Raw genomic sequence first — 17029 nt, forward strand, 5'->3', positions numbered from 1 at the left:
GTGTTTATGGAATGTATAGATAATTTTATGGAGTGTTTATGGAGTGTTTATGGAGTATTTATGGAGTGTTTATGGAGTGTTTATGGAGTGTTTATGCAGGTATTATGTACATTGATTATGTCCAATTTTAAGTAGAGGTCATGCCGAATTTTATACAGGTATTATATACATAGATTATATTCAATTTTAAGAAGAGGTTATGCCGAATTTTATACAGGTATTATATACATAGATTATATTCAATTTTAAGAAGAGGTTATGCCTCAATCTTATACATGTATTATATATATAGGTTATGCTTAATTTTTTGTAGAAGTTATGTCCAATTTTATGTAAAATATATGTATAATTTTATATATAATTAATTTGATATATATTTTTTGAAAATTTTTAAATATATGTAGAGGCTCGAGTTCGGCTCGAAGCTCGGCTCGAGTTCGGCTCGAAGCTCGGCTCGAGCTCGATTAAGATTTTTGGACTCGAGCTCGATAACAATTTTAGGCTCGAGACGAGGCTCGGCTCGAAGCTCGGCTCGAAATATTTAAATCAAGCTCGGCTCGAACATAGGCAGGTTCGGGCTCGGCTCGGCTGGATGCCACCCCTACTTGGAGGTAAGAGGCTGAAATGATCCCTCTCATTTTTATATTTATACAGATAGCATAAATTCAGAAGTCATTTAATTAATTCGCACTGCTGCTTCGGTGGGCCATAGTAATTCGGTGTGTTATGGCGGTCTGGTCATGTCTTCAGTAGCTTTGGTGGTGCCGCACTTGCTCCGTGTCGCTGTCACGCTTCTAATCTAACGCTCACGGTTGCTCCAGGTGGGCCCTCAAGACAAGCCCATCTACGCGATTCATGCAATTGTTAATTCTGAGAGGGAATTTTTTGCTTTTTCTTTTTCTTTTACCGGAGGTAGGTCCGTCTCCGGCTAATCTTCCAAATTTAAAGAACGGATTTTTCTTTTCTTCGCTCAAAAAATTAAAAAACTAATTCCATCGGAAAGGAAGAAGGCATTTTAGAAAGTAAAAAGCTGTCTACCCGTGAGACGTCTCCGCCAGGTTCAGAGTCAAAGAAGCCCATGAACGCCCTCACCGCCGTCTTCTTCCACGTCTGTTAGAACTTGTAAATTATTTAAGACGGAGGGTGGTAAAACCCAAATTAAATCTTTGTTTTTGGCGGAATGAAATTCTTGCGCTTACTTTGTAATCTGAAGGAGATCTGTGGTTTCTCTTTCCGTTGATTTTCTTTATGGAATAACAAGTTGCAATTTGTTTAACCTCGACCGCAAGTTCATGGAAGCCTAGCTGAGCCTGAGCCTGAACCTTTCTGTTTGTCTTCCAAGGTAAGGTCCAAAGATGAAGGAAACGAGTTTCTTTTTGTTAAAGGGGAGTGTTTTTTTTAGTGATGTTCTTTTTACCGTTTTTTTTTTTAGCTTTCCGAGCTTTTCGATTGAGTTGAATTTTGTATACTTGTTGAAAAACGAGTCGTTCATTACAGTTGGAGCACTAATAGATACCAACGCTCTTATGATAGCTAGGGTTTTCAGGTTTTGACTGCGAAAGCTTTGCCTACAACTCCAGTTTCCGGCGAAACTTGTCCTCCAAAGTATCGTCTGTTTCGGATCCGAAGCATAGAAACTGCAAACGGAATCAAACTTTTAGTGTTCATTGGGCACAGCCTCCTTTTTTATGCGGAGATGGTTTGTACACACCGTTGTTCAGATTTAGCTGGGTAGAATTCTAAGTTCTAAATTAGGATGGATGGATCTCATGGCAGTTCAAATGCCCCGCCTCCGTTTCTTACCAAAACCTATGATATGGTCGATGACCCTTCCACAAGTTCCATTGTCTCTTGGAGCCCGAGCAACAACAGCTTCATTGTCTGGAATCTACCGGAATTCGCTAGAGATTTACTACCCAAATATTTCAAGCACAATAATTTCTCCAGTTTCGTCCGACAACTCAACACATACGTAAGCTATTGTCAATATAAGTTTAAATATCTTTCTTATACATTTATTCTTAATCGTCTGATGGATTTGTGATATCCATTTCATGTTTCAGGGTTTTCGGAAAAAAGACCCAGACCAATGGGAATTTGCTAACGAGGAGTTCATAAGGGGCCAGAGACATCTATTGAAAAACATCCACAGGCGGAAGCCAATACATAGCCATTCCCACCACCACCACCACCAAGGACAAGGAAGTTCTTCTGGGGCTTTATCTGAGTCAGAGAAACAAGAGCTTGATGATGAAATTGAGAGATTAAAACAAGAAAAGGGGATGCTTCTTACCGAGTTACAGGGACATACACAACAGCAACAAGAGATGGATTCACAGATGCAATCTCTAGAGGAAAAATTGAGACAAATGGAATACAGACAAAGGCAGGTGATGGCATTCTTGGCGCGCATCATTCAAAAGCCAGGTTTCCTATCTGATCTTGTCCTTCATTCTGAAAACCATACCAAGAAGAGAAGATTGCCAAAACCAGATTATTTGTATGAGGAGCCTGATATGGAAAATAGTGATAAGATTGTGACTGTTGAGAACAGAGGGAGTTCAGATGCTATTTCAGTGCAGGTAATGAACACCGAGGCATTTGAGAAGATGGAGTCATCTATTAATTCATGGGAGAATTTTCTGCGAGGGGTCAGTCATGCCTCTGGTGAAGAAATGTATGCTGGCCCAATCCAGTTGCACCCAGGAAGTGTAGTCCTTACAGAGATGAACACCTCGTCTGGGGATGCCATTGCAAATCTGCAAGCTCATTCACCTAATACCAATGTATCTTCACCTCCTTCAAGAGATGTAAGTTCTTCTCCAGAGCTGGCTGAGTCTACGAGTTATGTAGGGAGTCCTCTTTCAGCAGCTCAGCCTAAAGCTTCTATTATAGACATGAATTCTAAGCCATCAGGGTCTGAGGTCCAGCCGTCCACGGATCGGGGAAGTGTTGCTTCTGCTACTCCTGCTGGGGGGAATGATATGTTCTGGGAACAGTTCTTGACTGAGACTCCTGGTTCTACAGATACTCCGGAGGTCCAATCAGACAGAAGGGATAGTGAGGTCGGAAAAGTTGAAAGCAAACTTCCTGATAGGACAATTTTTTGGTGGAATAAGAAAAATTTGGATCACCTTACTGAACAAATGGGACATTTGAGTCCAGCTGAAAGAACAACTAATGTGGGTTGATCGATTTAGTTTGATGCATGTATCCTACTATTGAACAAAGAGGTATGGCTGGTTCAATTTTGTATATATGGATGTTCCATATGCTGAGGTTATATTACTTCTGCGACAGTCCACTGTACATTGAGCAGGTTGTATTTTTTGCGAGTGATTCATGTTGTTCATTTATACATGTCTTACTTTGGTTTTTTAATATTTGACCATGTTTCATTTGGTATGGTGCTCTTCTTTTGACTTTTGCTCATTTTTTGCGTAAAGTCATATTTGCAAAAAAGATTGGAGAGTTAGAAGAAGTGCAAATGTTTGTACAAAGCCTGACAGAACATTGATTTATGACCAACTGTATGATTTACCTGCACTACTATATTTTTTTGAAGCTGGAATTAATACACTTGTCAAATGTATGTAAAATTCGATTTCGTTCTTTCCTTTTATTTTTGAAAATGAATGTAAAAATTCAATCTTTTCTTTCTCTGTTTCTTGTTCTTTTTAAATGGATGTAAAATTCGCTCTGCTTGTCACTTATTCATGTTCTGCCAAAAATAACCAAGAGCATATTTTGTAGGTTTGCTCCTTGTATTAAGGTTACACTAGACTGTACATTGCATTTAACTGCATCTTATCCATATGTGGCTTTTCAGGAGTAATGCTAACAGAAATTTGTGGTTTTTCTATTTGTCAAGATGAAAGAAATTTACTGTCTATTACATGGTCGATATCATCTTCATGATCACCTTGTGCTGAGCTAGGATGTTTTATACCGATCATATTTCTCATCTAACTGATTTCTTTTGGGCATTTTCTTGTTCAGAGTTAGGGTTGTGTTACACATCCATTATCCTTGTTACTTGCTCAAATCTTGCCAATGCATATGTTAAATCGTAATGACAGGATTCTGCTTGTTGCAAAAAGTTTTTCTAACTTTGATGAAACATACCATAAAATGTTTTGAGAAATCCTTGTTTATCACATCTAAAGAGGCGCCGCCTGCCATGCCTATGTTTTTAAGTTCTTTTAATTTGTAACGCATCAAAATGAGGAAAAGAAAATCATGCTTTGAAGTTCTTGACCTTATTCAGCTTCCTCAAGCAGGCAGACACGAGAACTCATGCTTTTGTTAGACCTGTGCAGATTTAAACTCCTGTTTTCATTTTTCGTTCACTCCCTTTTGGAAAGATATAAATCTTCTCCAACCTTTTAAAAATCAGAATATTCTAAAGCATGCATTTTTAATAGTAGATTTAGCTCTCTGGTTCACTCATAATTTAATTCAATTGGATGGTAAAGATGGCTGAGTTGGAGTTTTTGGATTATGATATAATCTTATATTTAATCTTCTAATGCTCTGTTTGCCCAGATAATCGTCAACGGAGATAATAAACAAATCCATGTTACAATCATTTTGCTCTTTAGTCTGCAAATTCTATCAAGTATCAACAGTGAAAGTGCTTGCTCGTGTTTGACAATCACTGCCTTCTTCCCTAAAATCATCCACAATCTCCGTTCTATTTTTCTTGGTCTTATCACATTTATCACCAGCTCAGTTGGGAGCCTCTCTGAATACTTTGTAGTCGTGGAAAAGTTTCAGATATTGGTTGAACTGGCTCGGTCTAATATGCGAGGTCGATTTGCCAACCAGCTGGCCAAATTTGTGGTGTTCGTTGGTTCGTGCACCTGGATCTTTCAAAAACTTGACCTGAATCCATACACGGAAAAGACGTTGGTGGTGTAAATTCCGAAAGTAAAGTACCGTTCAGATAATCTGCTTCAGGACTACAGTACATGTGCTTGTCTGATGCTGCGCCGGGAATGAAATATCATTATAGATTGGAAAGGCAATTTCAGTTGTTGTGATCACTTATGAGGTTTGATGACCAAAGGAAAGGCAGCTTCTCAACTCAATTAAAGTTGTGATATCTCATATGAGCGAGAAGGATCTTTTATCTTTACCAAAAGATCTCTGTTGCTCTCTGGAACGTGCAAGAGTCAACAGTTCTTCATGGATTGCAACTGGAATTGCCGTTCCGCGTCGTCCCTGTTGATCCAAATCCTCGAGCAACCAATTGGATCTTCAGCGTATGCGTCTTGTAGTTGCAGTCATTAAGTAAATTTGCTTCAGAGCCGGTGGTTACGCCGCCAATCTTCGATGAATCCGACCAACCACCGATTTGCTCGTGACTGAAGGAAGGGCAAATGCTTTATGACATCATTACTGGTCCTACCGCTGTTGATAAAGATTCGGAGCTCTTTCTGAAGGCACCTTCCATCGTTTGAAACGGGAGCAGATGTCCTTTCTCTTCTGGAGCAGCCTTCGGTCGCACTCGCAGCTGTTTACTCGAATAAGTTCCATCGGGAGGTATGCTTTACTAAACGAAAAGAACTCATAAATTATCATTTAAATTTAGAACTGTTCACGTAGGATGGAATGAGACCCATTTAGAGGACTTTTTTGTGTAAGTAAATTCCTGGTTGTATGGATCCACGTTGATATCTGTTCCCGTTGCTTGAAGCCTTTTATATCGGAAGGCTCTAATCAAGTTCGTGCATGGAGATTGAATCGGAGTACTAAATCGTATATAGAAGTTCACATTAGTTGATTTTCCAATTCTTACTTCAAACTAAATCCTTTTCGATTCATGTTACCAAACCGGCAAGTCAACTTGGGTTTTTCAATTCGACATTGTACGTGATTGATATGCATGGAATGTAAATCCCGGTCTGCAGTAAGATTTACTTAGAATTCAGATTGTTTCTGGGAGTGAAGATGAATAATGAGAGTGAAGATGCTTTTCGAATGATGGAAATGGATATTTACAGTAAAAGCATTTGGGGTTCGTTTTTCATGGTTAAAAACCTTTTCATTTGATCAATGCTCATAATAACCCGGCTCCAACTCCGAGACGAAGTTGTCCCGATTCATGTCGAACCATACCTGCCGAAAGACCTTTACGATCACGTTGTGGAACTCCGACGGGTTTAGGGAGAGGTAGCACGCGAGGAGACTCTCCAGCTCTTCCGGCCGTCCGATTTTCTTCTCCGCAATCATCTCCACCATTGAGTCTCGGAAGTCCTTCTGCGGGTCCATGGAGCTCTTCATCACCGCGAAGCTCTCGAAATCCCTTCCCTGCTTCTCCGTTTCGCTCTCGCTTTCTTTCTTCCGCTTCTTCAATTCTTCCAGAGCTCGTATCCGGCATATCGTTCTCGGAGAGAACAATTCGCCTTTCGTACTCGTTGTTCTCTGTTTCGGCTTCCTCCTCTGGCCGTCTCCCTTCTCTTTCCTCTGTTTTTGGCCTTCCCGATCTTCTTCGGTGGTTTTGTTCCTGGGATTCGAGCTGCTTTTGGCTCTCCTATTATGCTCTGGTTTTTTCAAATTCAGAGGTGGAAATTTGTGGAGTTCTTCGTTGAAGTTTGGTTTTTCCTTCGATTTCGAGAAGCACGCTGGAGAAGCGATCAAAGTGAGATGATGGCGATCTTCCTTCGTGTTTGATTTTCCATTGAGGATTGAGGAATCAAACTTCGTTTTGGCTGTCTGCACGAATTGCTCCTCCAACAGTCTCCGATCCATTCGAGTAGACTCTGCAATGGTAGAATCCTTACTCTTCTTCTCCCACCCGGATCTTCGCATTTCCGGGAGAAAATCAAAGTCGGTGGACAAAGCATGACTCTCTCCGACATCGACCGGGCCGCTTCCAACCTTCCGGTAATCGGAACGTTCCGCTGCCCTTCCAAGTCCACCCCCTTTCAACTCGAAGCTCCGCTTCCTGAAAGAGAACCGCCAGTAATCCTCCTCCGGCTCGACGAATCCCGTCACCTTCCGACCCGTCCTCTTATCAAGAATCTCAGGAGAAAAGGATAGGTTGGAGATGGAACAGATGTGACTACCGTTTTCGGAGAGCCTGGAGGGTCTAAAGCAAACCGGCAAGGAAGAGTTGGAAGGGGACTTACATTTTGTCTTCTGCTTGGTTTTCTCAAGTTGGGAAGGAGGAGGTTTGCCGCTCGTCTGCATGAGCTTGGAGAGCCAGGAAACGGGAAAGACGCGAGGGAAGGACAGCATCGGGGATCTCTTTCTTTCCCATCTCATCCTCGATCTCCTTCTGTCTTCCTCCGCTTGCGGCCTGGAGCTACGCCTGCCGTATAAACAGGCTAGGATTCCAAGCGTGGAAAGTGACAGCGTAGTGGTGGGGGAGTGAGAGAGGGGCGGAGGAGGCGGTTGGGGCAACGTGAACGTGGGCTTAGGGCGTTGAGGGGAGATGTGCTGTTTGCCCAGTGTCAGTCGACTATTTCAAAAGGAACGCGCGCCATAAATCATGTGAGTCGATAACAACTTTTTATCACTTTGCTTGTACACTTAGCGGCACCGCGAACCTTCTCTTTCTTTTACTTTTTCTTAAATCTTTAGCACCCCTGGCGTTTTTTCATCGTCAACCACAAGCCAATCCCTCTTCCTTCCCTTCCACACAAAAGATTTTGAATGAGGAATCTGTACGTGAATCAGAAAACACTCAGATGGAAACCTGTACTGCTGTTACACTCTCCAGTGTTCTTCACTCTTGATCTTGTGGACCAGCTCCTCCTAAAAATAAATATTTTTTTTCCGTTCAAATTCTTCTTACCTCTTTCTTCTCGCTGCAATTTGCTTGTACCCGTGACCGAAATCTAGACTCGGGAAGAAAAACGAACAATAAAAAGAGCACAAATTTCGAATGAAGGTGAAAAGAGAACAAATCACGCGTGGGAAAGGAAATCATTCCGTTTAGTCTTTGGAGTTTGGAGTGTAATGGAAATCATTCCAAAGGGCAGCAGCGTGTGTTGAAAACTCACGAAGGAGCCGTAGCTTAATTCATTCTTCTATTTAAGTGCTGCGCAGGACTGCAACACCGTACCTTCAATTTGCTGTAATCTTTTAAGGACCGGGGCTCGAATCTATGACAAATTCTGTAGCCAAGCCCCTATCTTAGTTCTGCCTTCTACTTTTATATCGACGTATTCGTACTTGTGTTCTCCGGTTACTCCCATGATAACCAGAGTCTCTGGCCCCTTTATAGCATCTATCGGACAAAATGGATCATCTCACCTCTTTCTGAGAGCCCGCTCCTGCAGAAGCAGGCCTTACTGATTTCCGTCCCATCTCCTTTAATCATTGGATTTTTTATCTAATTGAATTTTAAAAATAGATCTTAAGGATGATGGGCGATGAACAGATGATCATTTGATTTCCTTTGTTATAACACAAATATATGAAAACATCAAAGGGGCTTGGAGATGCTCATGTCTGGTAAAAGCAGTCAAGTCAATTCCTGAATCCAATTGATCGCGTTTCTGTTTTTGTACCTTCCGTCCTTTTCCTTCCATTATCAATGCCGGAGAACCTTTCTTCCAAGTCATACCCTATTCAAATCTATCTCGGAGTCACCCCCGCAGCCCAATCTGTCTCTCTCCTCTGCCATCTTGAACTCTTTTTAACTCCAACAAGGCCAAATTAGCAGCTACACTCCGTGGCTGTGTTGACTTGCGTGGAGCTTCTGGCAACTTGATAGGCTTGCAGTTTGTGCTCGGAGGCATGAAATTCACACAATACGTTTCCGTTTTTGGGGGAGGCTCCGAAACAGAAGCTGAATACTAGGACTGTGCCGGACAAGACGAGACGGATAAACGGCATTACAACTCGATTACAGAATCTGGATTTCGTTCACAGTAATAATATTTGTAGCCCAATAGGAAGATATCTATTTAAATTACTTAACAATCTTCATTGTTTTTGCCATCATTTTTGTTTCATTCTTCCCCCTTTTTCTTATTAAAATCTATCGACAACGGATTAGACTTGAATTACTCAATTTATGTTATGAAATAAGCTATATAATTGTGGAATTAGCATAATTAAATCCTGCAAAAAAAGACACAAACATTAAAAAAATTAAATAGACATAAAAAGTTATTTAAAAAGCTATATAATAATAATAATTTTTTAAAATAAAAATAATTCAAAATGGATAACACTTCCAAATGTTATTATCAAAGTAAATAATTAGTTAAATTAAATGTGAAGTTAAAATTATTTAAATATATTTAAAAATAAATTGATTTAAAGAATAGTAATCATTTAAAATAAGAGAGTACGAGATTTTTTTCTACAAATGATAATAGAATAAGAAAAATATTTTTTTATTTTATATTTAAAAAGCAAAAATAAAAAAGCTTTTTTGCCAACTTGACTAGCATCAATCACATTGGATCTTTGTTTTAACTAGCATTGAGCAGGTGAGAAGAAGGTTGCAGCCTGCAAGGAACAGAGAGGGGTGGCAATAAGCGGTAGCGATTGAGGATGAACAGAGAAGGGAACTGATCAGGAGGGCGAGTTTGAGAGACAGCAAGAGGGGAAAAGAACTCCCGAGTGTCAGTGGCAGGGCATTAGCAGCCGAGGGCGAAAAGGAGTCAACACGAGGAAACTCGGATTTCAAAGTCAAGAGAGGAGGGAAGCAAGTTTGGGTGAGCGGAGCCGAGAGAGAGAGTGAGAGAGCGAGTGACAGTGAATTACACACTTTTATTTTATTTTACTCATTGAATGCACACTAACAATTTTCGGGAAATTAAAACGAATTCAAAATCACTTTCGCTTTCCCTCGTAGTTCACAAGTCCTATTGTCACTCAAACTACCAACAAAATTAAAATCCTTTGTTGCATGATGTTTTAGTCTCTCTTTTGTGGCGGAGATATTATTAATCAGATTGGACTAATCTAACCATCACATCCTTAACACTAATATTATCGTGATTATAATTGATCAAATGTATATTATTTATAAAATTAAAACATAGATAGTAGTTAATTACAAATATACAATTTAAGTTTTTCTCTAATTTAATCACCTTTTATATTTACTTATATTGTTATCTTTATCTTTATCTCTCTCTATAATACCCTTGCAAAATAAGCTTGTGGAGAGTCCAATCTTGATCTTTAGAAAGAAGAATTGTGTTACAGAAAATGGTTTGGAGGTGACAGGGCTCACAAAATCTCATCTTTTAGAAGAAAGAACAGTGACATTGGAGGTGACTGGGGTAGACAGAATCGCACCGTCCCGACAAAGAGCAACGGCCGGAGTGGATCTAACTACATCATCTTTTGGGAAGAAGAGGTTCAGCAATGAGTTTTTTTATTATAAAAAAAAATAAAACTACACGTGCGAATTTGCACACGGTGCGGGATCGGGCGTCGAGTTATCCCTCAACTTATAGGTATGCCATCTGGTAAAGCGCTCGGCGACGGCGACAAGGATGTCTGGAGAGCAATTTCAACGACAGCGTCGGGAGAGATGAGCTTTTCTTTGCATAGAATTTTGCTGGCGACGGTCGGTTGGGAGGCAGTGACGATGACGATGGAGGTGCTGCTCAATGGCAATGTCGGTGAAGGTAGACGAAGGAAAGTCCTGCGCGGTACAGGTGTGCAGCCCGGGCGACGAGACTGGCTCTGCGGTGAAGGCTTGAGGATTTTTTTTTTATTGACTTCGACGAGACGGAACGGCAAGCGAGAGGGTGACAACGATGAGGGTGGCGACAGCAGCAGCAGGGTTACCGGGCATGGGCGGCGATAGTTGGCTACGGTGATGGAGGCCGATTTCGATAAGCCAACGATGGTAGATTAATTGATTAATTGACCGGCAACTCTGTAGAATATAAAAATGTAGAATAATATTATTGAGATTATCATTGATCTTTATTATTATAATTAATTTTATTTTTATATTATTTTTATCTTTTACCTATCTTTATCATCACGAATTCACTATCACCCGAGTTTGCCGGTGCGGTGTGAACAGCGAAGAGAATCAGAGTGAAAGTTCGACTAAGAGAGAATGGAAATCAAAGTGGGGAAAGATTGATCCCACGTGAAAATGGGCGTCCCACGCGCTTCACCCGTAATCTTGCTTGGCTTTCGAATGACATGAAGCAGAGTAGTGACTCTGCACTCGTTGAAAGATCGATGCAACCCAGCTGCAGACTGATCTTCGGAGAAGAAAAATCGATATAATACAAAAAGGGTAGCTAAGAACTTTCTGAATGTTTTGTTTTATAGTTTTTCCATGCACCCAGTTTTCAACCCTAAAAAAGTCGACTATTGACGGATCGAACAGTCAAACTCGAGGCACTCCCCTTCCCAGAAACAGAATCGAGTCTTTCTTCTGAAATTACAGAAAATATAAGGAAAAACTGATTCTTTCCTCACCTGAAATTAAAGCCAAGATTCATAGGGGACTCGGACTCAAGCGAGTCTAGTTGGAGAGGGACCTTGTGACTTTGACGCTTCAATTGGCAAGAGTTCATTAAGCCTGATACTAACTGGGAATTATAAATACAGAGAATTTCAAATTAAGAATCTGTTCACCAACAACGTAGTTAGGCATCTTCAAATACTTATTGCGTATCAGATGTGCTAATCCGGGTTGACTCAAAAATTGAGTGGGACTAACGAGCTCTCGTGACTCACATTGAATTGGTTGATGACTTAGTGTTAAAGTTGGTATTAGTCAAGAGACGGCTTCAAATTGACCCATCCCAACATGTTATGTCCATTTGTGTATCATTGGTTGGTTCATCAAACGGGCTTTGATGGGTCATTTAATGAGATAAGACGGAGGAAGTTGCAAGTGGCACACTCAGAGCGGGGACTCGCCCCATTCATCAAGCTATCTGCGTTTAAACGTCAACATGACCGAGTCACAGGGTTCTCCGTCATACGTACGAAGGTGCGTCTGCACATGTGAAATTCATACTCATTAATCACGATTCACGGCTGCGTCAAGCCGTCAAAGTTTGGAATTCAACACAACCGTGTCATTGCGGATCTCAGGGCTTTGACTTCTTTCCCGGCTCCATCGGCGCGGCTCAGGGCTTTAACGAATAGGTTTGTTTTTCAAAGGACGGGGCCACAATGCGCCGACGGATACTAAGCATTGGGTGGTGGGAACTGGGCAGCCCCAAGACGACTCGAAGCCGTGGGATGGGGAGGGTAAGAAGAAGCCACAAGGAAAGATCTGGAGGGGAAGCTGGAGCTGACTTCACCTTTGAAACCCAAGCCACCAATTGTCATTTTGTTTCCGATTCAACTGAAACGGCGAAGTATACGAGTGCAATCTGACTTGATCGCGAAGCCTCCGTCTCTCTCTCTTGACTAATTAGCCCACACGCGGTAGCAATGGACGGAAAGAGCAGTCCACGGCTCCACTATTCACCCTCCCTCGCGCTATATAAAATCCCTCTCTCGCTCTTCAAACCATACCCTCCCTCCCTCCGCTCCCTTCCATCCATTCGTTCTCTCACTTCTCTCCTCCTCTTCCGCTCCAGATAGCCAGGCCACTTACTCCAGAACAAGTTCAACAGATGGCGTCTTGCAAACTGCTGGCTCTCATCCTTATCCTTGTCTGCTGCTTCGCTCCTTGTCTACACGCTAGAAAGCTATTGAGCGAAGAGATCACAAAGAACGTTCCTTCCTTGGATGCGGGTTTGTTCCTTAGCGTCCTTCCCAAAGGTAACGTACCCCCGTCGGCGCCCAGCAAAAAGGGCCACGCTGTGATCGACGAACAGAAGCTCCTCACCATGCATTTCGCCAAGATCGACCGGATTCTCAAGTCTGTTCCGAGTCCCGGTATGGGCCATTAGAAGATGAAAGACGCCTTGTTTTCCTCTCTCTCCTTTTTTCTATTTATTTTTTCATACGACAGACTTTGGTAGATCAGCCTTCGCAGGACTTTTGTTTTTTGGATTTGCATTTTCTTTCTGTTCTGATGACTTAAGCTTCATACTGTATAGCCACGAAATGTATAGAAAGACCCCGAATTCATTAATTTTACAGCTCCCGTGAGAAGAGGAGAGATACATGAAACACAGACTGTAAGGTCACAGTTTTTGAATTTCTGTTAAAGCAGTGAAAAGCGTTGGAATTTGTTCAAAGAAAGGTTCCCCTTACGATCTGTTTTTGTATGATTCTTTCGATTTAATGATTAGTGCATACGGACCACTCTTTCCGTCGTTAGCGGCGGGGATAGTAGCTGCCGACGATCCAAGAAGTCAAAAAGTAACTGATGCGTCGACATGCTGAATAGAACGAACAATCGGCCCTTCAAATTCGTATTGCCCGCACAACAGATTCCCCCTCTACGTTTGTCTTATTGTCCTGCTTGATGCTTATATTGGGTAAATCCTATCAGTTATATAAAAGATAGCCAAGATACTTTCTACAGATCTTCGCGTTCCCTGAACGCAGGATACATATTCGATGTCAGCAGCTCCAATGCTTTGGCCTCTTTCGTTCCACCCACCCACATAATTGGACCATTCTGCGCCCTTAAATTTGATATCGAATCTGTAATTGTAGCCTTTCCTCGGTATAATTTCCTAAATTGGATGCCTGTAAGGTGCTTTTGCCACACGAAGCTCTCTCTATTAACTGTGACTGACAAAGAAACATACAGATTTGATACGAACCCTGTGCTTTTTCACATAACAGTCGCCAATTCGGCGTCAGGTTTACGATTTATGTAGGAGAAATCAATCAGCAGAGAAGCGTGATGCTTTGTGGTAATCATTCCCTGATGTGTTTCGGGCTTCGAATGCTTATCTTTGAATATGTAGTAGTTGGAATTGCCATCGTTAACGTTCAACATCATCGGAAACAGAATCGAGCTTTTTTTTAATGCATAAAACACGAGTGGATGGTGGTGTCATTGCAAAACCCATTCGTTCTCCTCTCTGAACATGCATCATTGACTACGAAAAGAAAAAGCAACGTCTTGTCACTGATGGCTTGAGGGTTTATCTTTCGTATCCATTAATTTCATATCTTTCTGAAAAGCTTATGTGATTGACAGAGGGAATTTGAGCCACTGTGATCAGTTATTTGATGGATATGAAATACTTTGTAGTGAATCTCTGTTAGAATAATACTCTTGACTACTCGAAGAGCTAGCCAATCCAATGAAAACGCATTTTCTTTCTTTGGAAACTTGTTATTTTCTTCTAAGATGCAAACTCTACTGTGACAAAGCTTGACGTCTGCCTAACTCACGATTTAAGCTGCCGTGCGTCTGTTTCTCGTTGGTTGTAGAGATCAGGTGATATACACAATCTCTTCATACACATTTCATGTTTTCGTTGGTGGCATTTGCATCAATTCGTATGTCCTTGAAATTTCTTGTAAAGGTCTTGCCGTAGGCTACGATTTCGTGGAATATGGCGAAACGAGTATAAACTAGAAAGTTAACAGAGTTTGGATGTTTTCAGGTATCTTATCAACCTTTCCTTTTTTATGTGCTCGCCGGCCAAATTAAAAGGTTGATAAACTTAAAAATGATAGCAGCAGAAAGTGGCCACCAGATTCGTTCTTCATCAAACACTAGCAGTGGGCCGGTGGTGGCATCACGAAGGGGATCTCAGATTTGCCGTCATGCTGAGGTAAACGAGTACAGGGGAGGGGCGGGGGTGAGCGTTACACAGTTCCAGCCATTATCGCAGAGGACTTCATGAGAGTGTCAGATACGTTAGGTGCACAGCCATGAAAGTTACCGACAAAAGGGAAAAGTGAATAATGAACCCATCATCAAAAGGGTGTTGTCTGAGTCGATCATGGAGGGGCCTCCACTCCACCTTAGAAGAAGTTTAGCATGCAGTCCTCCAGACGCGTGGTCGCATGGGTCCTGCTTCTGCAAACTTCTAATATTGATCGTTATTTAGAAGCCATTAATGCTCTTCTCAGTCATCTTCCCTCTTCTTCTTGGGAGAGTGGCGAATAGCACAGCAGGATCGAGTCTGGGCGTAGAAAAAACATCAAGACGTGCTGTACGCCAACGAAAAGCTTCAGCATTTTTCCTTTTCTGTAAAGGTGTAGTAGACCCAAAAGTGGCGCCGTGTGGGTCTGGTGAGTAGACTTTTTCAGTAATTCCAAGGTGGCTTTTTCTGCCTGCGTTATCAGAGGCAAGGACCCAGAAAAATGGGTGAATGATGTTCGTTTACAAACCTCCCAGTGGGTAAATGTCCCATGCGGCGTAGCTTGAAGGGACCCATGGAAATGGGGTCCTACTGCGTTGAATTCCAATGCTCGTATTCGTTCAATTTATCAACAAAAACCTTGTTCGGACACTCGCAGGTTGGATCGAGCTTGAACGCGACCGCCCACGGCCACGACCGACTGTAAGTTTCGGGGAATGATTGAGCCACCAACCCTTCTCCACGTGGGCACCGTCTCTCGGAGAGAAAGCCAATGCAGCTAAACCATCTGTGACTTGTTTGTTTTCATTTTCAGTCAGATATCACGGCAGCAGATCGTATGGAACTTCTACGCGTATCTGTTGCAGGTGCGGCTACTTTCCGTTCCCGACGCAATCCTAACTTCCATTATTGATCCTCACCAAAATTAACTTTTACCTCAGCTATTCAACCATGGCTGAAGACGACTGAAATTTACTGCTCTGCATCTCAGAGAGCCCGTTTCAAGAAAATTTTCATTTTACGGATTCCTCGTGTATGGCAGCAACAACACGCCATTCCTGGCTCTCATTACCGAATCAAAAAATAATATTTTAGTATCCTAAACTTTTTAAGCTGCTGAAATTTATGCTCCAAAACTTGTCCCAACCTGTGTCTGCTACTGAAGCCTTCATTCCGATCTCGAAAAATTAAATGTCGTTTAATAACACATTGGGTAAAAATTGATTTATTCCTGTTGATCACGTCCACTCTGGATGATTCGGATTTATAATTGCAAGTAGTCTTTAATAATTCCACCAAAGTAAGTGTTTACATTTGACCTGGAAGAACAATTTCCAACTATTACCCAGAGACTCAGGTAACTACCCTCGTCAAATTCAGAAGAGATTGCGTAAAGAAGCAAAAGCAGCAGCACTGCTCCCTACTGATCGAGCAAGCAGTTGCTGTCCATTTGTGAATGTGAATCTTCGCATGGCAAATGATGCAGGCTTGTGGGTTGAATTGAGCATCACGGTCTACTAGGTTGGTCAGTATCCTGCTCGGCCCACTAAGCCGGTTTGGGTTATTCCCACCCTCTACGCAGTTCCAAAAAAGAGTTACTAGCGCATATCTCGAAGTTTTGACTTCGTCGTCCGTTCTCTTTAAATTCGTTCCAGAATTCAGACTGAACGAGCTCGGTTTTTCCGAGTTGCTTCAAAGCCCCATGGTGGGATCCAATCAGCTCTCTGAAATCTGGGTCGGATTATTTAAATGGCGTTAAGACTTTAGCCTCTCAGGTCCAGGTCCAGGTCCAGAAATTGGACTCGTTCGAAACAAGTAAGGGATAATGTGACGTATTTACACAGGGAAATGGGAAGTCCGATCCTAGGCTTGACCTATCCTCCGGGTTTATCCTGGCCGACTCGCAAGCTGACCCACCGAGTCATATAACCATACTCAGGACTTGGGAGACTGAAACGGGAGACGGCTGCAGTTTTTATAAAGATAAAACGTTTAAGAATTAAAAATCCTTAAAACACATATTTTATATCATTTATTACAACAAATCACAAGCCAGGAGCTGAGAAATATTCCTCAAAAGAACCAATTAGTCGCTACCACTTCAAATTACATTAGACGACATTTCTGAACAGTGCGAGGAAGATTTATTTTTCGTTAATGAGAACACAAGACTGATCGAATAAGGAAACCCGAACAATCAGCAAAATTTCTGTCTTAACTCTTTCTGTTTCTGTGTATCGTACTGTTCGCTCAAGAGTAAAAGGAACAACTTCCGTCTAACAAGAAAACAAAGAGAGTGTGGATTGTAAGAATCATTCACAAAATGTTACAGAAAAGGAAACGCCCGACACCTTGAC

At 41.8% G+C, this 17029-nt stretch overlaps 3 protein-coding genes across 5 annotated transcripts; 2 read left to right on the top strand and 1 right to left on the bottom strand.

Annotated features, from left to right (window-relative positions):
- Nucleotides 1-1082: 1082 nt before the first annotated feature.
- Nucleotides 1083-4559, top strand: LOC137955744 (heat stress transcription factor A-4b-like). 3 transcript variants are annotated; one of them, XM_068802865.1, is made up of 4 exons: nt 1083-1342; nt 1534-1972; nt 2064-3233; nt 4546-4559. In XM_068802865.1, the coding sequence occupies exons 2-3, from the start codon at nt 1757-1759 to the stop codon at nt 3189-3191; spliced, it is 1344 nt and encodes a 447-aa protein (XP_068658966.1). In that variant the 5' UTR covers nt 1083-1342; nt 1534-1756; the 3' UTR covers nt 3192-3233; nt 4546-4559. The 3 variants fall into 3 exon arrangements, with proteins under 3 accessions (XP_068658966.1, XP_068658948.1, XP_068658958.1); XM_068802847.1 differs by lacking the exon at nt 4546-4559 and having other exon boundaries at nt 2064-3341; XM_068802857.1 differs by lacking the exon at nt 4546-4559 and having other exon boundaries at nt 1538-1972; nt 2064-3341.
- Nucleotides 4560-6054: 1495 nt separating this feature from the next.
- LOC137949895 (transcription repressor OFP4-like) lies at nt 6055-7242 on the bottom strand. Its single transcript, XM_068799677.1, has one exon. It carries the CDS (start codon nt 7240-7242, stop codon nt 6055-6057), a length of 1188 nt encoding a protein of 395 aa, XP_068655778.1.
- A 5246-nt stretch (nt 7243-12488) lies between these two features.
- LOC137952581 (precursor of CEP14-like) lies at nt 12489-13110 on the top strand. Its single transcript, XM_068799678.1, has one exon. It carries the CDS (start codon nt 12570-12572, stop codon nt 12846-12848), a length of 279 nt encoding a protein of 92 aa, XP_068655779.1. The 5' UTR covers nt 12489-12569; the 3' UTR covers nt 12849-13110.
- The last annotated feature ends 3919 nt before the right edge of the window (nt 13111-17029 follow it).

Source organism: Aristolochia californica, unplaced genomic scaffold, assembly GCF_029961685.1.
Source record: "Aristolochia californica isolate CCGP_79_NKW_82.1479 unplaced genomic scaffold, dmAriCali1.0.hap1 SCAF_1, whole genome shotgun sequence".
Classification (NCBI taxonomy): domain Eukaryota; kingdom Viridiplantae; phylum Streptophyta; class Magnoliopsida; order Piperales; family Aristolochiaceae; genus Aristolochia; species Aristolochia californica.

What these genes read in the sequence shown, in the direction of transcription:
- LOC137955744 (XM_068802865.1), top strand. Translation starts at nt 1,757, where the DNA reads ATGGATGGATCTCATGGCAGTTCAAATGCCCCGCCTCCGTTTCTTACC. An exon ending in TCCGACAACTCAACACATAC is followed by an intron (nt 1,973 to 2,063) that starts GTAAGCTATTGT and finishes TTCATGTTTCAG; the next exon opens with GGTTTTCGGAAAAAAGACCC.
- LOC137949895 (XM_068799677.1), bottom strand. Translation starts at nt 7,242, where the DNA reads ATGCTGTCCTTCCCTCGCGTCTTTCCCGTTTCCTGGCTCTCCAAGCTC.
- LOC137952581 (XM_068799678.1), top strand. Translation starts at nt 12,570, where the DNA reads ATGGCGTCTTGCAAACTGCTGGCTCTCATCCTTATCCTTGTCTGCTGC.